This window comes from Pelodiscus sinensis, chromosome 3 (genome assembly GCF_052426305.1).
Source record: "Pelodiscus sinensis isolate ZL-2025 chromosome 3, ASM5242630v1, whole genome shotgun sequence".
NCBI lineage: Eukaryota > Metazoa > Chordata > Testudines > Trionychidae > Pelodiscus > Pelodiscus sinensis.
This window is the reverse complement of record NC_143054.1, coordinates 59670065-59694451: the sequence shown is the minus strand read 5'-3', so window position 1 is coordinate 59694451 and position 24387 is coordinate 59670065. Positions and strand designations below refer to the sequence as shown.

General features: G+C 40.2%; 1 protein-coding gene across 1 annotated transcript in view; it reads right to left on the bottom strand.

Annotated features, from left to right (window-relative positions):
• Nucleotides 1-24387, bottom strand: part of IMPG1 (interphotoreceptor matrix proteoglycan 1) — a 78244-nt gene that overhangs the window by 46730 nt on the left and 7127 nt on the right. Inside the window, exons 3-8 of the mRNA XM_089777149.1 lie at nucleotides 19435-19601; nucleotides 19172-19200; nucleotides 13704-13771; nucleotides 11258-11349; nucleotides 6690-6836; nucleotides 2944-3002 (exon numbers count right to left, since the gene is read on the bottom strand). Of these exons, the coding sequence (XP_089633275.1) occupies nucleotides 2944-3002; nucleotides 6690-6836; nucleotides 11258-11349; nucleotides 13704-13771; nucleotides 19172-19200; nucleotides 19435-19601 (562 nt within the window). The remainder of the gene's footprint in view (nucleotides 1-2943; nucleotides 3003-6689; nucleotides 6837-11257; nucleotides 11350-13703; nucleotides 13772-19171; nucleotides 19201-19434; nucleotides 19602-24387) is intronic.

Here is a 24387-nt window from a genome sequence, read left to right as displayed (position 1 = left end):
TGCTGCCGGGTTGGTCCAGTAGCGCCCAGAGCGGCGCTACGGGACCAGCCGGCAGCGCCCCAGCTGCTGTACCACAGGCGTCCGGAGCAAAGCCGTGGAGCACGGGGGCAGCGGGACAGCCCAGACTCGACGCGGCTGTCCTGCTGCCCGCGTGCTTTGTGGCTTTGCTCCCCGTCTCCCTGGTCTGCTGGTTTCCAGCAGACCAGGGAGACGGGGAGCAAAGCCGCGGAGCACACGGGCAGCGGACAGCCCAGACGCACTGCGGCTGTCCTGCAGCCAGCGTCCTCCGAGGCTTTGCTCCCCGTCTCCCTGGTCTGCTGGAGACCAGCAGACCAGGGAGACAGGGAGCAAAGCCGCGGAGCACGCGGGCAGCAGGACAGCCGCGTCGTGTCTCGGCTGTCCTGCTGCCTCCGTGCTCCATGGCTTTGCTCCGGACGCCTGTGGTACAGCAGCTGGGGCGCTGCCGGTTGGTCCTGTAGCACTGCTCTGGGCGCTACTGGACCAACCCAGAGCACCCAAGCTGCTCTGCCCCAGGCGTCCCCAAGTCAGCCACTGCTGAAACTGACCAGCGCTGACTACAGGAAGCCTGGGGCAGAGTTGCTCTGCCCCGGGCTTCCTGGAATCAGCTGCTGATCAGTTTCAGCAGCAGCTGACTTGGGGACGCCTGGGGTTCTTAAGTTGAATCTGTATGTTAGAACTGGCGTCCAGATTCAGCCTGTTGAAACTGATCAGCGGCTGATTCCAGGAAGCCCGGGGCAGAGCAACTCTGCCTCGGGCTTCCTGTAGTCAGCCGCTGGTCAGTTTCAGCAGCGGCTGAATCTGGATGCCAGTTCCGACTTACATACAGATTCAACTTAAGAACAAACCTACAGTCCCTATCTTGTATGTAACCCGGGGACTGCCTATACAGGATCGGTCGGAAAAGGCTTTCCTTGTCGACCGATCCCCATCTAGACTGATGCTTTTTGCTGGCAAATTGATGTGTTGGCAAAAAGCAGTGGCCATTTTTATTCTAATGAAGCGCGGGATATTTAAATCCCCACTTCATTAGCAGTTTCAGTATGTCTAATTTACATCCCTCTGGCAACAGAGGAATGTAGTCTAGACATACCCTTAAAGCATCTTGGCTTTATTTCAAGCAGAAGCTTCCACTTATAGTCTCTTTCCTTTAAGATTTCAGAGAACAAAGGCCAAGTCTAAAGCAGCCTCTCCATTAACATAACTTGCTATCTAGAATTTTTTACCATAACTTAAGTTTTGGTCTCTACCTACAGGAGTTGTGCCTTTCTGGAATTCATTAGAAGTAGGGTGAGACCTCAGGAGAAGTTTTCAATAGAGGAAATTCTCTGTAACTGAATTCACTATGAGAAATTCTCTGGTCATATAATACACCTGCTTAAAATTAGTTTCTTCTCCAGTTTAAATGATGCAGCAGCATGCTTTTTAGCAACAGCTTGTGCAAACTTAGAACTGTGTCTCCTTGATGTTTGTTCCTGTTTCAAAGTGGCACACTGAAAAATGAACATGAATGTATTGGCTTTTGTAAAGATTAAAAATAAAATCATGTTGGTGACATTCAATTTACATGATGAATAATGAAAAAAATGTTAGTGCATGCAGGCCAAAACCACAAATGATCCAAACACTTCCTTTCTCTGAACAGATTCTTAAATCCTGTTGCTGCAGACTATAGTTCTCACTATAGCAACAGAACAGATTGTGAATGTGTCAGAAGAGAGTCTGTTGGATCCCAAGTATCTTTATTATTGGTTGCCCTTCCTTGTAAGATTAAATAATTCCCTGGCCAAACCAAGGTAATTATGATAAAGCGCTGAATGTTTTTTTTCCTGACTGTTCTGCAAAATAACACCGTTTCTTTTCTGTTTTTTCTATCAAAAAGTTTAAAAACTTATCTCCATTCTATTTGCCTTTTCTAGTAATTCTGTAGAAAAGAAAACTGGGAAGGTGAGTAACTACATCGTAAGAGTAGGATATGATGGAAACATCCTTCAAAGTATTAAAAGGGGTTACCTGAAGGAAGCTAGTCTGGTGGAGGTAATGATAAAGGAAGGTTGGGAGACCAAATTCTGGTCTTTGCCTTTGATTCCCTTCCCCACATTTTATATTATTATTATTTTATTATTATTATTTATTAGTAAATTGGGGCTGGGGGCAGCATGTGTGTTTATATTTTTATGCTATGAGCTACAGTTGAACTTTAAAACTGCTGCAGATTTTGTTTAATAAGCTACAAGACATCTTGGAGTAATAATGTAGATGGAAGTTTAAAAATTCAAGACTGTATTAAAAAAACCCTGAGACTCTTTGGATAGGTTGGAACAAACTGGTTGCAAAAAACTCACAGATTGTATGAATATATCATGAAAGTAATCAGTACAATAGAGCTGCTTACAGCTACTGCCTTGCCTAGTACAGAACAATCTCCAGTAACTGACTAATTACCTTTACTGCTGTAACCTGCTGTTGCTGAGACATTTTTTTCTGTGGTCTATAAGGAAAACATGATTCATGCATAAAACAAAAGTGTGAGGGGATGGGCATACTTCCAGAACATTTTTATTTCTTTAGGTAATTAGAGATATATTAACACAAGGCTGTTGGCAAGTAAACAAATGGAAGGTGATGTGCATATTAATAGGCCCTTGAAATAGCATTTCTGTTTTCCAGAGGAAGCAGGGACTCTTTTTCCATCTCTCTCTCTCTCTCTCTCTCTCTCTCTCTCTCTTTTTTTTTTTATTATCCAGTCTCATTTGGAGGTATTTGTCTGTGCTATTCTCCATTCTTATTACAAAAGGTCCCAGAGAGCTAATTTATGTTTATAACCACATACTTTCTACAATAAAATTGCTTGTAATAGTCCTCTTGGTGATGGGGAGGGAATCCTAGCAGTAAATAGAACAGGAGTCCTGTTTTCTTACTTACCTAAATCCTAACACATGAATTTCTTTGAATCCTGGAAGTTTCTCAAATATCTTTTGCATCTATAGAAAAGTAAAAACTCATTAAAGCCATGTCTGCTGTTAGACACTTTACCTAAATGCAAACACCTGCTGTGAATGGGAAACTTTTTGAATGCTTGAAATACAACATTTAGGATTTTAGAAAATGCTTAGGAAATTGTAGCATATAATTTTTTCTTGATGTCATTGTTCAATTTATACATGACTTGGCTTTGTAAATGTTGTCTGTACTACCTGATGAGCAGAAAGCAATATAAAATGCAGCTTTTTCAGTGAGAGTAATTATGTAAATTAGTGGTAGCCTACTTCATAATAGAGTAAGTAAAATATTCATTGAACCAAATATTTGCTTCATTTTGTCTGCTTTTTATTCATGAAACATTTGCAAAACAACCTGTTAGCTGTGCATTATTAATTATTCAAAAGTATGCATTGAGTTTAGCAGCTTGTGAGTTGTTTGCAAAGTGCTTGTGAACTGATACCTTTGACTATTTTCTATTCATTGTGTTTGGGTGGTCACAGAGTATACCTTCTGCTCCCGAAAAGGAAAAGTGGACCTCTTTAATTTAAGAATAAGACTTAATGAGTAGCAAATAATAGATTAAAAACATGTATGATACACATTTGTCAAGCTGTAGAGGTTTATAAGCATCTTCATGAATATCTGATGGTCAGAAATAACAATCACCACAAATCACAGTGAATTGAATGAATGAATGAACGAATGAATGAATGAATGAATGCCTTAACAATTTTGTGTTTGCTCGTTTATGGTAACATTTGCACACTACATTAAATGGTATCTTGTGTGTACATATATTATGTAAATTAGATAAACTCCTGGTTTAAACACACATTTTCACAGAATGATCTGATTAACATTTTAGTTCTGTAAAAGACTGAGGACATCACCCTGGGTGCTGAGTGCTCTTATCCTGCTAATGAAACTCTTGGGAGTTCAAGGAACCCAGAACAACAAAGCCAATGAACTGCACATTAAGGAATAAGCTCCTAATACATTAGCACATCATTTACAAGCTGCATGAATTAGTGTAATCATTAAGTCTTTTCTATCTTCTCTTCGTATGATTCTGCATAAATCCTGCTTACATTACACCACTCTTCCCATTAATGGGTGGGAAGGAATTGGACTCTGAGAAGTGAGGAATAAAACACTCTTATGGGTCCTGTTTTGTGTACGTGTGGACGCAGGCACGCCCTCCTTATCTATGACACTCCTCTTGTTGATTTTCTTCACTTCTCTCATTGCCTTCAAAATAAGTGACTGGTAGGTAGGTGACCTTAAAAGATTCAACTTTGTATTTAGGTTCTCACTTGTTGCCCACTCTTCCCTTCTTGAATGTCCCTTGGCTAATTGCTGTGATTTGTCAATTGCTGCCAGGTTTCTTGTTTGTCCCTTAGTTCCCCCAGCACCCTGGTGATGTTATGAAGGATTTTTCTCTCATTGAAGAAATGGCACAGTGCCATGTAGTTTCACATCTTCCCCCAAGCACATAGGAGATCTGGCCTAAGATTCTTTTTCTAGACTTGACAAATTTCCACAAGTTTTGTAGGCATCCACAGCAAGTAAAGGAAGGTGGCCGGTGTTCCATCCCAGTCCGAGCTGGCTATGTGGCATTTGTCTTTCTCTGAATTACTGGGTGAATAAAAATTTTCATATATAATGCAGCTATGGCACCTCTTGTCTAGAACTTATCCCTCACATGAGGAGAGCTCTAGGGATCACCTCCATCTTAATCTTGGATAGTTTTAATGTGGAGGCTGGAGTGCTAGGTGTAGCCTAATTCTAGTGATTATCAAATTGCCATGGAGATATGGCCTAATATAAAGCATTGGACTTGCCCTGTTGGTTACTTGTTCTTAGGGGACTCTTTGCAGTCCTTCCTTGGTTCTATGTTATAATGAATGAAATCACAGCATTGTTTCAATTGTGTGTGACACATCTTGTTTCCTGCTTCTCCATGCTAAATTTAGTTTGTCTCCATAAACAGACATGTGTTAACTTCATTAGCATCCAATTTTATGCAAATCTGTTAGTGTTCATATTTGTGCCACAAAAGCCTACAGTGACTTAAATCGCTCTTTCTGTGTTTTGAGGTGAATTATGAGCCCATGGATGTTTGGGTTCCAATAGTCCTCTCCCTAATAAGAGCTAAATTAGAATTTGTGGATGAGGTCTCAAAGCTGGTTGAGTTCGCACTGGTGGTTCTAACCTGCTTACTCTCACTCCACTAATGCACTTCTAATTCTTTCTGGTGATCAGATCGCCGTTTGCCTCCTCAGTGGACTATCTTTGGAGGAAGGGTTGCTAGCTGTCCTATGTAGTGCCAGCATGTGAACTGTTTAACTGTTCAGTACTGAATGTTAGAAACATAGCTTCAGACTCTTTACAAAGGTTTTCACACAAAAAAGAAGATACTTTAATTATCAAAACCCCTTTTCTCTTTTTCTTTTATATGAAAAGAAACTCCTAAAAAAGCAACCAGAAGACACAGCTAATTTATAAGTTGTCAGAACAGTATATGTACTGTAAAGAAAAGTCTGCGAGCAACCTTTAATAATGAGATACACCTAAATATTTTGGAAGAAACAGCTATTTATTAACTCTGTCAATACACTTTGTAGTTTTGTTGTGAGCGTCTACAATTCATTAATGAGTATAGCTAAGGAGAACGCACAAAGGAACTCTGGAGAAATTGGCACTAACTTTTAGTTAATTTTACAAAGCAAGCTTCCTGGAGATCTCCATACCACCACATGCTAACTATAAAATTGCTAATTAAAGATGTGATTAGCATTATTAATGATGTAAATACACCACTGCTGCTCTAGATCACAATAAAAAAACCAGAAGAGGCTGTATGCTTTCAGTCCCGTGGCTGCTTGCTCTGAAACGTAGTTCAGACAACAGTAGCTAATTTCTTTCAACATTTGTATTAAATTGCTCATTAAATTTATTGTAGAAATTAAATTACTACAAAGCGCTGTCCATTAATTCCTGATTAGGCCCTAATGACTTCCTAATGTTGAAGTGGGACTAATGCTCTGCTGATTGGTTATCTGCAGCTATGCTGCAGAAAAGATGCTAGAATTCTTGTAGACTGAAACATGAACAGTTATTTCAAGCAAGAGATGGCTGTGCTTGCAGGAAAATGCAACAGGCAGGGACAATTGAACAAATGGGACAACCTACACACGGTTGAGTACCTGCCACCACGTGTGTACTAGTATATGCTTAATTCTTGCCACAGCTCATATGAACTACTGAATAATACCAATATGCCATCTTACTAAATCTTTGATAGTAATAAGCTTGTAATGTGGCAAGGAAGTAAAACCTCCTGTAGCAGTCTTTTCCTCAACAGTTCTTGTTACACTAATTTGATATTGGCCTGAAATATAGGAAGCATTTTGTGTGTGATTCAGGGACCATGAGGTACAGTAGAGACTATTGAATTCTTCCCTTAATATCCCATGGTAATCTGGCAGCAATTCCATGGAAACCTGTATTACAGTAGGATATTACTGTTCTTTAATAAGAATGTTCTTTGTAATATAGTTATGTGGTAAGAGAAAACCTTTGAGAGATCTTCATTGTATGTGATGCTTTGTTTTTTAATGTCAATGTGTTGCAGTTGTTTTTTGGTATAAACAAATACAAGACTCATTCTTTAGCAACCCGCTTACCTGATGTTGAATTTTTGCTGCTAGCTCCTGGAACTGTGGGGAATTGGGATCGCTCAGCTCTGGTGTGTACTCGTGATTGATGAGAGTGACACTGAACTCCACCATCTGCTCCCCTGGGAGTTCAGGGACTGTATTAGTGACTTCTGGCTCCAGCCCCTGAAACAAAAGAAGAGGAAATGAGCTTTGTGGGGAGGGGAAAATAGGATGACAAAGTAATTTCTTCAAGCAGTTTAGTACCTTTAATGGGTACAAAGATTCTCTTACTCTTTCTACAGTAGAGGTTTCTCATGTGAAAAAAAAAAGATTTCTAATTATTCTTTTAAAATTATGCATTTTGGCACAGAGTTGTCCAATATGTTTAATCCACAAAATACTTTCAGGGAGAATAACAGAATAAGAAAGAACAAAAGTAATGTCTGCATCAGAGCGTATGCTATGCTTCTCCTATGAAAGAGGCTCAAAATGACAGCTGCCTCTAGTCTGGGGAAGGAGTTTACCTATTTAAAACAACAACAACAACAAAAGAGTCTTAGTACTGTGCCTGATTCTTCCGCCATTTACAAAGTTATTTCTTCTATGCATCTTAAGGGAGTTACTTCTGGTTTACGCCATAGTGTGTGATATGAGTGTCAGGCCCACACAGTGAATGGTGTTCTAAAATCCCATCATTATTAGTGTGCAGCATAGATCTGTACCTTCCCTTATTCTTCTCCCCATTTTTTGGCAATTTAACTGACATCCGCATAAAGATCACATAAAGCTTTTTACAGAAACAAGATAGGTTTGAACCTTGGTGTGTCTCAGCTTGCAGATACAGTTGATTTTGGCATGTCATACAAACATTCTGCTTTTGTTTACTGTGGTATAACTTTATTCACTATTAAGTTCAAAGGCAACACTGATTTTATTGCAACTGTAGCAATTTTGGGATTGTTTTACCTGTTTTAATGAAAATTTGGTGAAAGGCACCTCTTTATGAATTTTTGCTCATTCAAAATGTCCATCTCCTATAACTACAAATGGCTGAAGCCAGAAAGAAGGCTGCCATTTCCCTACAGGCTATCTTCAAGTAGAAGTGAGGTTCCTTTAATAAAGATGGCTACTACTTTCCACTGTTTTCAGTGAGTATGAAAACATGTCCATGGGCAAAATGGCTACCACTCTGTGGTTCAGGGGACTACATAGGATATGGGGACAGCGAGGAGCAGCAGATACATTGTGAAGGGTGAATGGGGAAAGTGAGGGGGAGCAGGGCACTGAGAGCAGCAGAAGTTTACTGGGTTAAGGGAGTGTTGGCAGGTAGGAGGGAGACTGAGCAGGTTGCACAGGACATTGACATAGTGGGAGATGGAGTGAATAGACTGGCAGCATCTTCAGCCTAGGGCTAGTGGTGGGTAAGGCAAGTCCCCTCTGAGCAGCTGGGGAGGTGATGTTGCTTAGTCTTGTGAACTGATCACAAGTCATGGGGTTTGGGAGCCTGCAGGAGATGCTGTTCAGATAACATGAGATGCTCCCTCAGTCCTGTGATTCTTCAGGGCTAAGCATGTGTGGGCAGTGCTCTGTGTGAGAGCCTTTAGGGTAATGTCACAAATCTGCCCTGCACCCTGATCCCTACCATCAGGTGTGGCCCTAGAGCAGAGAGAGGGTCCATGAGCAATAGGAGGCAATGAAGAGGGGAGTCAGGGAAAAGCTGCTTTTAGGTCTGGGGCACCAGACCCAGCAGCAGCACTTCCCTCCTTCCACTGCTTTTATTGGAACCCAGGTAGAGGAAGAGCCTTGGGAGAAAGCAAGGGCAGGGGAGGGTACGAATCAAGAAAGTAATAGGAGAACTTTCTTCACTTCTTTTCTTATTGATGAGGAGAAGTTAAGTGGAGCGGACTAGCCAGGGAGAAACATGCATGGTGTGTGCATTAAAATGAATTTTTCAACTTGAAATTATTACACACACACACAACCATAGTGAGGATTTAAAACGTCAAAGACAGACTAAAAACATGGTTAATAGGACAAATCTCATGATTTTTTTTGAGGGGGGATCTGTCTAATCATTTTCTCTGTCTTTAAGGAATCCAACATGGTTTTTGATTTCTTGAGGCTGGCAAGGGTGCAAATGAGAACAGAGTTTAGGCTACTGTTGATTTTAATTTGTTTTTATACTCTTTAATATTATTATTCTAAACACAACACTTCATTAACTGGTTAAAGTGCACTACTTGTTGGGGAAGTGGGAGGAGGGAAACCACTTTAGGCCCTTTCAGTCCTTGTAAATGCATGAAATTATGAACTTAGCCAATTATCAGTGTTGTTTATTCATATATTTTGAAGGCTAGAAGAGTCCACTGTAATCACTTAGTGGGACCAGTATAACTCACAACATAAAATGTTGCTGTGTAATTCCTATATCAAGCCCACAAGATTGTGCCTAAATCGGAGAATGCAGGTCAATGGACTTACGTGATTTTAAAAATTGCATCCCCAGACTTTGAAGATTTCTTGTAATGGAGATCTCACAATCTCCCTTGGTAAATTGTTAACTTACAACTTGATATTATAGATGTTGTTCCTAGCTACCTTTGGAATACAGGCATCTCTAAGGGTAGTGTAAAGATTCAAATAGTCTTCTATTTCAAATCCTTCTTCAAGACTTCAGTGCTAATCAGTAATACTGACCTGCATCTGTACAGCATTCCCTTGCCAAAACAATTGCATTTAAAAACAAATGCTGTAATACAGTGCCATCTTCTCTGTTCCCCTGTGGATTTCCTATTATCTGCCTGTAAAAAATGTAAGAAACTTGGAGCAAGAACCATCTCTCCATCATCTTTGTCTTGTACAGTATTGAACATATTGTTATTGATTAACAAATGCTACTTTTTTTTTTTTTACTGCTCAAGGACATTTCAGCTCTTGTGTAAAGCCAACAATACATATGGCCAGCTGAGCACCTGGGCTTTGATAGCTGCCAAGAGCAAGCAGAAAAAGCGACTTAATCTATTATTCAGGAGCTTCAAGGGGTAGCCGAGTTAGTCTGCTACAGAAAAACACAACAAATGGTCTGTTTTAATCTATTGTGATGGTGACAGAGGAGAAAGAGAGAAAAGGGGCATGTTACATACAAAGAAAGATAATTACAAACAAGTGTATGTTTGTGCCAGCATATTCAGTGGTGGTGATGTGCAATTATTGATCAAGATGCCTCAGTTTTAGATTAACCTATGCCAGATACACTGCACATAAAAATCTGTCATTTCAATGGCTTGTCAGAAAGGGAGGTGCATGATTCTGGGTGCTTTTACAATCAGTGCAGGACCAAAGAATTCATACATGTTTATCACTATTCCTTTTGGAAGCAGTTCCAAGGACTGGGGTGAAGAGAGAATAGAGAGTGAACCTACAACATGAAAAAATTGATTTCATTTTAAAGTGTACTTCTAGGGTTTTGGATTACCATAGAACCTTTCTTATCCGGCATCCTTGGGTCCTGACCAATGCTGAACCAGAGAATTTGCCAAACCACAGGAGGTCAATATTGTTTAGCAGCATTACCAACACTTCCACTGCTTACTAGGCTTTTGAAGACATTTAGACGTAAATTAGGGCTAAATAACAGCACAGAACACTGAGAGCCAGAATTGGTGGCTGTAAACAAACTTGATGGGACCATGGGAAACTTGGCCACACCCATGATATGTGGACATCTGTCTAACTAAAATCATGCTGGACCACAGGTGTTGCCAGACTAGAGAGTTTCAAACAGTAGAAACAAATTACTTTTGTCTAGCTTCTTCCCCTCCCCAGCTAATAAAGAGGTAAGACTCCGATTTTTAAAGGTATTTAGGTGCATCATTTAACTTTATTTTAAAAATTGGCCCTAAATGAATTACATTTGTTGTCTGCTTTGCCTCTGATGAATTAAATGTTGTTGATAGATGGCACAGAAAAGAGTAAGTTGCAACTTTCCCAATTTCAATTTTATTAACAGAAGGAAAAGTCAAAGCACGTGAGTTTTTTTTTTTTTTTTTTTTTTAATAGCCAGGCCCAGTTTTTCCCCAGTGGTGCACTGAGGTATTTCTGTCAGAACAGGGGACTCTTTCCCTCCTTCAGCCTCTGAAGCCCTTGGGAAGTTTGCTCTGAAGAGATGTGAGGGAGGATTTCGGTGTCACACTTGTTGCTAAGAAAGGCCAGAGGGACTAGTGATATTTTTGCCTGTTCCACTGCACGGTACAGAACTCAGAGTGTAAATTTTTACTGCTTTTACATGAAATAGAGGTATTGCAAAATTGTGTAATTAGGCCTAAGAGCCTTAATTGTGAGAAAAAGGAGAACTATGCTTCAAAGACATTATAATAGTCTGTATATTTTCCACACCCATGAGCAGGAACCATTACTCATTAGTGTATGGAAGAGAGGCTAATAAAACTCTTGAATCTTAATTGAAGTGAACAGAAAAAAACACTAATGGCTCTGAACTGCAGGGTTCTATAAACAACATTTATTCATTTATTTGCCATATTAGTTTAGAAAAGAGAGGTGAATCAATAGTAAATAGGTTGTTAGGCTGTCCTTACCTTCACAGGAGTCTTTGTGTCATTGACAATTTCGTTGCGTAGAGTGCCATTAGAAGCTGATGCATATGGAGGTGGAGATATGTTAGGGGCACCTGCTAGGATTTAAAATAAAAAGGAACTGAGAAAAGGACATTCATTAGAAAATGGCAAAAATCAGTCACCTTTCTCTGTTGCTTAGATATCAACTAACAGAAAATGCATTTCCTAATTTCCTATGGGGTGTGTAAGTGTGTCAAGAAAAGCCCGGGCTATGAAAATGTAGGAATGCATGAAGCTGTGACTGAGAGTCCTTTTGCTGTATCCATTATATGGCTTTTCATTAATATTATAAAGTCAGTGGGGTTGCAATAAGCAGAGTAACTCTGAACTTAACTCCTTTGAGAACTTCTGAGCCAGAGAGCTGAAGCTGAGGGAAAAAGAAGGTCTTAGGCAAGGGACCAGTGGAGGACTTGGATATATGTATTTAGTGACACACAATACATGTATTCTGCTAAATGTCCTTACCATATGGAAAAATAATGTGTATGTTTGATTTTGCCCTTGCAGTCCTTGGTTCTTGACCATGTCACAGGATGACACTGGCCTATTAAGACGGAAGAATCAAGTACACTTGCATCTTGTCAGCTTCTCCCCAACTGACTTAAAACTGACTTGGGCCTAGCAAGGAGACAGCAGCAGGTGAGGGTTTTCTAGGCACAAGAAGAGTGTAGAAGGTGCCTAAAGCTCCTCTAAAGGCAGGAGAGCAGTAGAGCAATTTGCTGTCTAACCTTTCCGAGACAGGGCCTGAGAGCTCAAGGCCAGGTAGCAGCAGAGCTGTACGCTAACTTGTATGCCAAAGAGCTCAAGCTAAAGGCCAAAGAGGGCTTAAGGCAAGGGAGCAGCAGAGAAACTTGTCTGCTGATGTTTCTGAACTGGAGGTAGGAGACCAGGAGATGGGTCTATTTTTTGGTTGGTCTGGAATCTGAGAGGTTAATGGTCTAGGGAAAGAGGTGGACAGTGAGGATGAACTGCCAGAAGAGAGGCTGGGGGAGTTCTTGCTGGGAGGAGTAGGCTTGCATTCTAGCTGGAAGGGTGAGGGTGGTTGTCCTGGGAGAACAAGAGAGGACCCACAAAGATCCAGGTCTGGCAGAAGATGCAGGAGTGTGATGGGTATGAAGGTAGAGGGTGGCAAAAGGTAGAGGGTATCAACATGTCGTGTTTTTTTAGGGACTACGTGCACCGAGTGTGATAAATGGACTATGTTCTGCATCTTTTGTTATGGATTATATTACACCAAGTTTTGAGGAGAGGTGTTATTGAGACAAAGAGCTTAGTGTGGAGTTATTGCGGATTTTGAAAGAGGAAAACTGAGGCAGGTACATCTATTCTGCTGAACCCTGCTGCTCGATGGGCCTCCATGACTGACTAATATCTTTTTTTAGGGCTCAATTTCAAGTAACAAGAAACTCTGGAGATAAAAAAACCCTTGATTTTTTTCCCCATTGGAAGCAAATTATATATAATATTACAAACACCTTGGTTAAAGTCACTTTTAATAGATTTATATAATACACAAATTAATAAAGATGATGGTCCACTTATTACAATAAATTACTAGTGTTTACAGGTTTTATTTTCAATATGTACCAACACATAATATGAAAAAACACATTAAGGTTTATATATCACACCTGCTAATAGTCTTTCCTGCCACAACTTTTAAATAAAAACTGAAATTAATATGCTTATATCAATATGACTTTCTAGCTAAATACTTTGAAAATAAAAAATTATTTTGGAATATCTTAGTATGCTGATTTTGGCTATCAAAATGCAACAGCTTTAACCCCAACCATTATTTTATCAGTGAAACAAAATTAGCAGTCACCTTATTTGGTGCAACTCAAATCAAAAGGTTACATTTGTTGAAGTGCACCCTAAGAATGGAAAATAATGTGAGAAATCAAGTTAGGGTACTAACACAGCAGGGCTAAACTTGAAATAAGCGACACAAGTTGAGTTATGCTAATTGTGTAGCTTAAATCAAAATAGCTTATTTCAAATTTGGGCACATCTACACAGCACTTATTTTGAAAAAGAGCACTCTTTCCCTTACTCCTAGTACAATGAGATTTACAGAAGTTAGAGTAAGAAGCCACTTATTTTGAATTTATTTTGAAAGAATGAGCTTGTTGTGTAGACACTCAATATTATTTCAGAATAATGTCCGTTATTCTGAAATAACGCTGCTCTGTAGATGTATCCTTAGAGTCGGTAACTTTGTCTCAGTGGCAAAGTATGATATACAAAAATTCTAATATACTCTATTTTGCTAAGACACTGTTTTTTGCCTGTATGTAACTGAACATTTTTTACTTTTGTTGCAGTCACCAAATTACAGTCTCCTAAACTCTAACAGTAATTGTTTCAAGCAATTGTGCTAATGGACTAGCAGTTTCAGTTTTACCTGTAGAAAGGGAAGAAATGTCCTCGTGCTTTTTGCCACCTGTCTTTTCTGTAGATATTTCATCTTTCCTATTAATCAAATAGACATGAATGATTTAATGGCCAGCATGATTGTAGTGCCATTATTATCAGAAATATAATGAAATTTTGGCTTCTATCTTAAATGCAGTTTTTAAATTATAGTAGTTATTTTAATGTAACATTTTGATTCTGACTATCTAAACACAGCAGTGGAGCAATCAATTGCTTTTTTATTTGGGAACTTATAGAACTTACATTTCTCTCCCCTTTGCTTTGCACTCCTTCTGTCACTAAGAAACTATTATAAGATATTTGCAACTTAAGTCAGAATTGGATAGGGCCTCAGATCAATCACTGTGAATATTCTCTAAATCAAATATTTCTCTCTTGCTGGTCATGATATTAAGGATCTTTCATATTGTCATCTTTTAATCTTGGAGCCACTGGGCTCTACTATACTAATCCTCTTTATTTTTCCTGAATAATTAAGGAGGAGATATAAGTGAGAATCAGTTGTCAGATCACTGGCAGCAAGATGGCCAACAATGATCCCCTTTAAACTGGTAATGGTCTTAAACCAGATCTCGTGACTTCAGGCTGAATTATAGGAAAATCTGGGGTCCGATCTGGATCACATCATCACAGGCCTCTCTATAATGGGCCTTAAACCAGATGCCCCAGAACGTTGAGCAAGTTTAGATTCAAATCCAGATCTGAACTTTGCAGGTTTGACCCCATCATTTCTTCAGACATAGGAATGGCACATTGATGTTGCACCAGATCTGTTCATGACCAGGACTTATGAACACAAGGTCCTGGCTGAATCCAGCTCTGCCTTCTGGCTGCCTGAATGTTATCTATTGATTCTTATCAATGGCCCTTCTTACGTTATGGATATTTAAAATAATCTCTGGACACGGAGGCAGTTTTTTGCACTACCAAACTGGACATCTGAATTTAATAGTTGTCTTTCCCCAAACTAACACTTATACACTTATCCCTGGAAAGAGGAGTAAATGCCTCACATGGGCTTTGAATTGCTGGTACCCTTTCAACTAAAAGAGAAGTATGACATCCTGTGCCAGCCATATGTCCAATACACATTGGCTAGAAGGTTGGCGACTGTCATGTCATGTGACTTCACTATTGAATACATTAGATTAGAGGGAAAATAGATTTTTTTTTTTGAGGAAATGCCTATGAGCGGAGTGTTCTGGCAAAAACTGATCTGAGAGAAAATATATTACATATGCAAAGTATTTTGTTAATGATGAAAACATTAAAATCTCAGCACATGCAGCCTAGGCAGGTCATGCTGCATATGCCCAAATAGCTAACTTAGTTATACCATGAAAAATGTAGAGCAGGTGGACAGTGCATCTTTTGCCACATTCTCTGCACATTGTGTTTGGCAGCAACTGAATATAATTACCATATTTTTCTACAACTTTAGATAATAACATGTAGTATATTTAAGCATGAATTACTAATCTGTACTTGGCAGCGTCGCTGAAACGTACATGAAATCATTCCTTCAAACAATTCAGTAATAAAGAATAAGTCTAATTGCATAGAATCAGAGCCATCTACATTTTTAGCTAAAATTGTTTAGCTAAAATACAAATAACTTCATTTTTATCTGCCTCATCCTCTGAACTGTATATAAGGAAATTTGTGCTGTTCATGAGAGCATTGGAAATTAGCTTCATAATTAGTCACTTCAGCCCTTGTATACTTCTTGCCTGCTGACTGACGACTCTAGTTTGCACTGATATGAACTGGGAATTTAACAACGTCTTAAATTATTAAAATAGATACCTAAGAAAGCAGAAAACTCAGAACTGTCAAGTCAAAGTCACTAATGACAGATGAGATCATTGTGACAATGATAACAATGTAGTTTATAAGAATGAAAAAAAAATTACAGCTTATTACACAGGATACCTAGAGTTCTACAAACAATTGTATGAAATTATATTGTGGTAATTTGACAGATAATCACATGATTAAAATAGTACCGTAATATTTACATACAAGGGGGCAGAATTAAGCATGCAACTTTAATTTTGTCATTTTCAGTCTTGTGAGGGTTTTATCCTGAAGGCCTAATGTTCTCTTAACATATAGAGCCTGATCTATTTTGTTACACTAGTTTTATGTGAGTGTAAGTCATTGACTTTAATGGAATTTCAATGGATTAAAGCTATTATTGTGAAGCAGAGCATTGGGTACCGAGAGTTTTTTAATATGAACGAATGAGTGAATGAATACACAATAGTAGTGAGATACCTGAAATTGAAGTCTAGATTTCTACAAATGTATAAATTCTTCTGGGGAGTTTTAAGACAGGTTTGACCCTTTTCTCTCTTCCCTACATATTTTTAGTATTCATGCACCATACATAATTCTCTTGGAGTTTTGGGCATGGTCTATTGTCCATCAAGCATATACAATTGCATTTATTAGATAGGATGGTAAGTATCTACCATCATTTTATTTTAGCTGATTGGAAGCTGAGGTTGATGGGCTATCTTTTCAGAATATGACATAAAACATCTCCTCCTCCTCCCCTTCCCCCGTGGCTTCTACTGAATTATTTAACAATTTTTGGATCCTGGAAGAAGGAGTTCCAAATCACTATAGCATGCAAACCAAGAAATTAATTTTTTTATTAAATGAAGAAAAGTCACTATTGGAATAAATATTGTCTTACTGAAAAATGCCAGTTTTCACATATACACACAATAAAGGTATCTCTAATAAAATATAAACCATTCATTAAAAATATGCATATGCAAGGAGTAAAAATTTTGGCTCCTCTTGAAGTCAATAAGAATTTTGACACTGACTTCAGTGTGACCAGGATTTCATGCAAGGCATGTTTATATGCATACAGCAAATATATGATCTCTATATCTACACTATATAGCAAAGGAATACTAGTGAAAAATTAAGGTTAAACAGTTAAAATCAGAAAAAATGTGCAAAGCTTAAGATTCCAACAGCAATGTGAACTCAACTGCAACATACAAATAATATGTTATTAGAATATATTCAGCTACACAATAATTCAGAAAAATAGAAATGCAAAATGCTACATATATGAACTCAGCCACATTGCATGTTGCTATGTTAGAGTTTTAAATTTTGCATATCCCGGTTTGTATTTAAAAAGTCAATGACTGTATAACTTTAATGTCATATTAAAGGGAAAACGTGAACTTTTAAAATATTACTTTTACTGTTACATTATAAAGACAGAGTAATTTTAAAGTGATTCAATGAGAAAAAATTCTAATTTGTTTTCTGTTGCATTTGACAGCACATTTCATATAGTAAGTTAATTAATCATAGCCATCATGTTCTTTATCCTTTTACATTGCAACAGGAAAGAAACTTTTTAAAAATAAGAATTTGAGTACTGAAAATCTCAAATATTGTCAGGGGGATTTGAGTAAGTTTAACATGGGGAACTGTTTAAGTAAGTTTCAAACTACAGGCAGTCCCCGAGTTACGCGGATCCGACTTATGTCGGATCCGCAGTTACGAACGGGGCACTTCCTCTCCCTGGTCTCCAGCAGACCAGGGAGAGGAAGCAAAGCGGCGGAACGCGCGGCCAGCTGACAGCCCAGACGCGTCTGGGCTGTCAGCTGGCCGCGTGCTCCGCTGTGCTCCCCCCCCCCCCGGTCTGCAGACCAGGGGGAGGGGGAGCAGAGCAGAGCGGCGGAACGCGCAGCCAGCTGACAGCCCAGACACATCTGGCCTGTCAGCTGTCCGCGCATTCTGCCGCTCTGCTCCGCTCTGTTCCTCTCAGGTCCCCCTCCCCCTGGTCTGCAGACCAGGGGGAGGGGGAGCAGAGCGGAGCACGCGGCCAGCTGACAGCCCAGAAGCGTCTGGGCTGTCAGCTGGCCGCGCGTTCCGCCGCTCTGCTGTGCTCCGCTCTGCTCCCCCTTCCCCTGATCTGCAGACCTGGGGGACAGGGAGCAGAGCAGAGCAAAGCCGTGGAGCCCGAGGGCAGCAGGATAGCCACGGCGCATCTGGGCTGTCCCGCTGCCCGCGTGTTCCGCCGCTTTGCTCCCCGTCCCCCTGGTCTGCAGACCAGGGGGACGGGGAGCAGAGCAGAGCAAAACCACGGAGCCCGAGGGCAGCAGGAGAGCCACGGCGCGTCTGGGCTGTCCCGCTGCCCCCGTGCTCCATGGCTTTGCTCCGGACGCCTGTGGTACAGCAGCTGGGGCGCTGCCGGTTGGTCCCGTAGCGCCGCTCTGGGCGCCACTGGACCAACCCAGCAGCACCCCAGCTGCTCTGCCCCAGGTGTCCCCAAGTCAGCAGCTGCTGAAAATGACCAGTGGCTGACTACAGGAAGCCTCTGCCCCGGGCTTCCTGGAATCAGCCGCTGATCAGTTTCAGCAGCAGCTGACTTGGGGATGCCTGGGGCTCTTAAGTTGAATCTGTATGTAAGTCGGAACTGGCGTCCAGATTCAGCCACTGTTGAAACTAATCAGTTTCAGCAGCGGCTGAATCTGGACGCCAGTTCCGACTTACATACAGATTCAACTTAAGAACAAACCTACAGTCCCTATCTTGTACGTAACCCGGGGACTGCCTGTATACTTAAGTTGGTGTCCATTTAACATTGTTTTTACATTTTAATTTCTGAGAGAGAGACAGGGTAGTTAATTAAAAAGAAAAGGAACTAGATAAATAATTGTGCTTAATATAGCTGGTCTGCAAATGGTCCCAAGTGATGACACATGAGATCATTGGGACGGGGATAGGCTAAGTTTCTCCTACTGCTATATTTGTCCACCAATAGAAATTTAGCAAAATATGTATTCCAGAACTAGATTAAGCTAAATTTGAAAACAAACAAACAACTGTTCCTCTGAAATAGCTAAATAGTGAATTTCCCAGTGTCAAAAAGGCCTTAATGTCTGTGTAGTGACAGTTCTCTGCATGGTAGGATTTACAGGGCAACTGAACATCAGTTAACACTGAGCTAATCATAACTTAATTATGTAAGAGGATTTGCACTTGTAGAATGGAGCAAAAAGTGATTAGACCCTCTACAATCAAGGAATGTCATAGTTTTCCCCACACCAGTGAATTACCCTTTTCTCCATCTTTTTTTAAATTTAATATTAAGGTTTTGGGGAGAATTCTGTGGAACCTATGTGTTAGTCACCCTCATTCACGCCAGCTATTCTGACAGAGGCTTTGGCCGTGTCTGAGCTTCTGGTCACACTAAGCCAGGAAAGGTATTAACTAAGGCTTTTGCACAGCCTTAATTATATGGGGCTCTGTTATTGTACAGTTTTACATATACACATACACTGCACACCAGGTTACTGCACATTCATGCATTCTCTCACTCTCACATAAATCTGCACATACCTTTTTCAAAAAGGCAGTAGCATCAACTGGTGAGTACTCTACATTTGCTTTACTTACCTTTCCTGGAAGGTTCTATGTTTTACTCGCTGCAAAAAGATTAAAAAAGGTTTTTTTACTAGTGGGTGTATTCAGTGGAATACCAGAAGCCTATTAGTTCTATTTACTTTATTGGTAACACCACTATTTTTACTCAGTGAATGCTGATTTTTTTGCAGTGCACCCTCCCCTATCTACATTATTCCTTTGATCTTATGCGTGATATTTAAGGGGTGGAATTTAGGAAATCTTCCCATTTCTAAAGAAAGTTAAATTGTTCTTACCCGCTGAATTATCTCCAGATGTTCCTGAGAGTTGCTGAAGTTTTTGCCAATGTCAAATATACAGAAGGTTTCTCGCTGGCAGGCAGTGACCCAGTTCTGATATTCATTTGTATCAGGAATTCGATCCAAAAAGATCCGAAAGGCTTCCCATACAGCTTCCTGGCAAACTGAAAAAGCAGAGCAGAGTCAGGGATGAGTGTACTAAACTGAACAGAAAATTTCCAGGTCATGATCCACACACTCTTACAAATCAAGAGCTCATGTTCTGTTGCATTTAGGATTTTAAATGAAAGGTGTTTTTTTTTTTTTCCAGTTTTCAGGTCTATTGGAGTTGACATTCATTTCTCTTCACACTGAAGGACTGGGCCTTTGAGTGTTAGCAAGCACCTTCTTGCTGCAACATGAAGGCCTTGTGTGAACAATGAAAGAAAACAGAAGTAAGGAAACATGTTAACCGTAAATTCACAAGTGGATTTGTAAATAACATGTTGATAGATAAAGAAATAGTAAGAAGAATAGCACTTGATAAGTTTGCAGCTGCAGTTTTGCTTATTAATATGTTAGATGATTTACCCAATGTAAATTTAAATCCTAACTCAATTATTTTTTTTTAAATTCTTGCTCTGGGGTGAGGCTGGGGATGAGGGGTTCAATATGCAGGCTGCCTAGTGGAGAGAATACTACCCCAGCCCTCTCTTACCACAGCAGCTTGGTGAAAGGTGAAAAGCACCTCTCCATAAGTGCTGCAGTGGGCACAGACGGGGTGGGGGGAGAGTGCATGTTCCCTGGCTGGCTCAGGTCCAGGTTCATCTGCCTCCTGTGCTTCCCAGTCAGTGAGGAATGCAGGAAATTGTGCACTTTCCCTTCGCTCCCCAATGAAGGAAAACAGCAATTGGGGGAGGAGAGCAGCTACAGCTAAAGGGTACCTGGGACTTGGCCAACCCTGGATGGGGAGAGGGTGCCCCCCGGCCAGCCATTTTCACCTGCTGGTGAGTGTCTCTCTTCATGTGGTTTCATGAAAGCAATTCTATTCCAGGCACATACCATTTTCCTAACCCAGCCAAAACCTTACCTTGCTTTATGTTATAATAAGAGGAAGGTGTATTCTGAACTTGGTGATCCTAGCTCTTACTATTTAGGAGTAGTTCTTGAACAGACAGACAGATATATGGACACGCACACACTCTCTCTCTCTCCCAAATATATAGTAGATTTTGCAGTTCATGAACGACAGTTCAAGATCTATACAGGGATTAGTTACAAAAATTAGTAAGGCAATTATAAAGGGTGATACAATATAAAATATAATGTTCATACATTAGTGTGTTTTAGAATATTTATATAATTTTATTTATTATTACCTGCTTTGATGATGTGGTAAATCCCTAAAACTCACACTGCTGCATTTGAGCTTATCACCTCTGTGTAGTGTTTCTGCATGCCAATAAAAAAAAGTCCAGTCTCATTGATGAGTCCAGATTTGAACTAATTTCTCAGGAAGTGAGTGGAAGAGGCCATGGAGAAAAATTCTAGCAAAAACAGACAGTGTCAAGTTAAACTCTGGTAGTGTAACTCCATTGACTTGACTGCAATTATATCAGGGATGAATTTATCTCAGGGTTCTTCTTCTTTGAAAGCATTACTAAGATGGAGTTTGTGAGTGAATTTAAGTGTTTTTCAAAGCCTGAAAGAAGAGAGATTAAATCTCTGAGTGCATCTACACAGCAGGGCTTAACTCGAAATAAGCTATGCAAATTGAGCTACATCAATTACATAGCTTATTTCAAAATTGGGAGTGTCTACACAGCACTTATTTGAAAGTAGAGCATTCTTCCTCTGATTTCCTTTACTCCTTGTTGAATGAGGGTTACAGGGGTCAGAGTAAGAACTCCTCTAGCCTGACAGTATTTCAACATTTCAAAATAACTGCCTGCTGTGTAGAAGTGGACTAAGTTACTTTGAAATAATGCTGCTGTGTAGACATACCCTTGGGCATAGGAGTAATTAAGTATGATATTTAAAACTTCATACACTTCCCCCTTGTTTCCCAAAGCACCTCCAGAAAAACTGACTCAGTTCAGGCATAATCCCCTGAGAAACAAAAGTGTTTTCTTTCTCTTTGTACATGTGTACAGCACATTCATTTGCTGCATGTTAAATATCAAGTCCATGGTGACGAATCACCAAATTGTATGCAAAGCTGCAGCATGCAGCAAAGAGATGGGTTTCTCCCCTGTGGAAAAAACACTGCTGTTCTGAATCTCTTAGGAAAATAAAAGTGAGCACAAGGAAAATAAGACCATAGATGGAAATTTCAGATGAAGAGCTCAGTGGGCTAAAAATCACATGTAAATCAGGAATGGCTCTGACAGCAGCTCTACTTAGCTATCCCAGGTAATTAATGGTATGGTGTGAGCTCTCTCTCTTTCTCCTGCTCCACTCTTGCCAACAACCTGATGTTCAGCAGAGGACATCTGCATAGACTATTTTCTCTCCCCTTGCATAAAAAAGCCATGAAACTTAAGTAATATTTTAACTAGTTTGCATCTGGGGCTGGCCCCGGCATTTTTATAGTTTCCACAAGTGTGCTATACGTTTCACAAGCAACAAACAGAAGTGAGGTTGCTGCCCCAAGGAGCTTGCATACCAAATGTGGACAAGTGAGGATCATAACATGCACCAGGGAGAGAGGAGGAAGCAGATGGGTTATAATAAAACAGTATGGTTACCCAAACATACATTGTATTGGTTTAATTATTTTTATGAGTCTGGGCATGATTTTGTAGGCAATGCTGCAGAAGTTTGTTTGTAGAAGTGCTTCGAGTGAGCCGAGGTGAAATTTTTTTGGAAGTGGCCCAAATACAGACGATATGGAGCATATAAGTAAGCATGTGATGGAACATGGCCTTGTTCTGTTAACATTTATACCCAGCAAATACCTACAGCTTTTCATTCTGACTGTAGTCACCTATCTTGTAAGATGAGGTTGGGGGCCCAGCTGTTCCTAGATCCACAAAGATAATCAAGTGTTCCACATCCCTATTAGCTATTGGAGCCCTGACCCCTTTGAAAGTCCTTCAGTCCTTGCACAGATGCCAACCCCTCTTCTTGCCCAAAATGTTCTGTAAGGGTTACAAAGATCAGGCAGAGACCCATATCTCACTCTGCAGTATCCCATTAACTTACAAATGATTCTGGTAATACATATGCTGATCTGAGGGAATCTATCTTTGTTATATGACTGATGTGGCAATTAATATTTAAAGTATCACACGTCTTAAACGCTATATATCATCTCTAACGTTGCTTGAAATACAAAATGATTCTGAGATTTATGTACACAATAGCTATTGCACTGTTATTTTTCTTTCACTGAACTTCCTCCCTCCCCGTTTCTGGATGATTACTTCATTCATTATTTGTTGGCTGAATCCATTTTTCGTTACTTTCAGTGTCACCAAACCTAGCTAAAGCATTTTGGCTTTGTGAAAAGATGACACTCACACATACTGAAAGTTCAGACTCCTTAAAATGTGCATTCCAAGTCTGAGGTCTTCAGAGGAAAATGAACTCAAACATTTTTGAAATGTAGCATCCCTTTTTTTATTTTTTTTTTGCACAGAACTCAGCAATTTAAAAGTTGTTTCCTTCAGCAGTTTCAGGTCTATTTTAAAATGTTTGATAACTGTGAGATGGAGCTGTCACTTTTAATATTTGATAATTTCAGTAACTGCAGGTCAAAATTGCATATAGTATCAGAAACTTCAGGGTTTCTAAAATTAATACAGTCAGCGATAAAAATTGCTAGTCTCAAAGTTAGCATAGGCATGCACTCTGCAAACATGCTCACACTTGCAGTGCCAATGCACCTCAATTGTAACTTGTGAAACATTTGCCCTCCCAGCATCAGGGCTGGCCCACAACATTTTGGCACCTGAGGCAGGGAGCTCAAATGACACCCCCATGCTCCCTCGCTGCACCAGCAGTACAATTTTCTACACTCTGGATCTTAGTGGTGCTCCCTGCACAGTCTGGCACCTGAGGCAGCTGCCTCAGTTCGCCTCATGGTAAGGCCAGCCCTGCCCAGCGCTGAGCCTCTCCTCTGACTAGAGGTCAGTGAGAGACCTCTGTTATATTAACAGTGAATAATTTAACTGATTAATTTAATCCTTTTTTCCATCCATGAATTATAATTGCCTACGGTGTCCTTTAGACTGATTTGTTCCTTATTTGCAACCAGAACTATGTTTAGCCACATTTTACTTACATCGAATAATACCGTTATGAGCAGCACCTGCTGAGTATTGTATTAGGTAGTGGGAGTTAGGGGTGACAGAATCTGGTTCCAAATGAGCAGTCATTCATGTTATTGGTTAGTTCCTTAAGTCACACCTGGTAGTCTCTGTGATCCTTCTTTGGAGGGCCTAAATTTTCTAAAGAGGAGCACTTTTTTTAATCTGCAAATTATTTGCAAATTATTATCTCTGAAGGGGTGTGCGTACCCCATCTTAGACTGGAAGGGGTTAGCACAACACTGTGGCCAGAGGGTGTCACGCCCCTCCCAACATACTGAGCATGCTCGAAGTGCTGGGCCAGTATAAAAAGAAGCAATTTAGCTCAGTCAGAGACTGGTCACAGGAGAGGAAAGAAATGAACTCAAACATTTATATTTAAGGTCTCTTATGTCTTAAACATTACATATTGGTGGGAGCTCCAGCTGAGAACCAGCCACAGAACCTGTTGGTAGAACTGGAGACCTGGAGGACTGAAATAAGCCTCCACAGCAGCTGGAGCAGGAGGAAGCAACCTGCGCTGAGGAACCTGGAGACCCTATCTTCAAGGACTGCCACACCACTGAATACTGTAGGAAGTGACCAGGAAGGGTGCATGAGTGATATCATTCACACAGGTGAGCTCAGCATGTTTTGGTGAGATTCCCTACTGAGTCAGTGG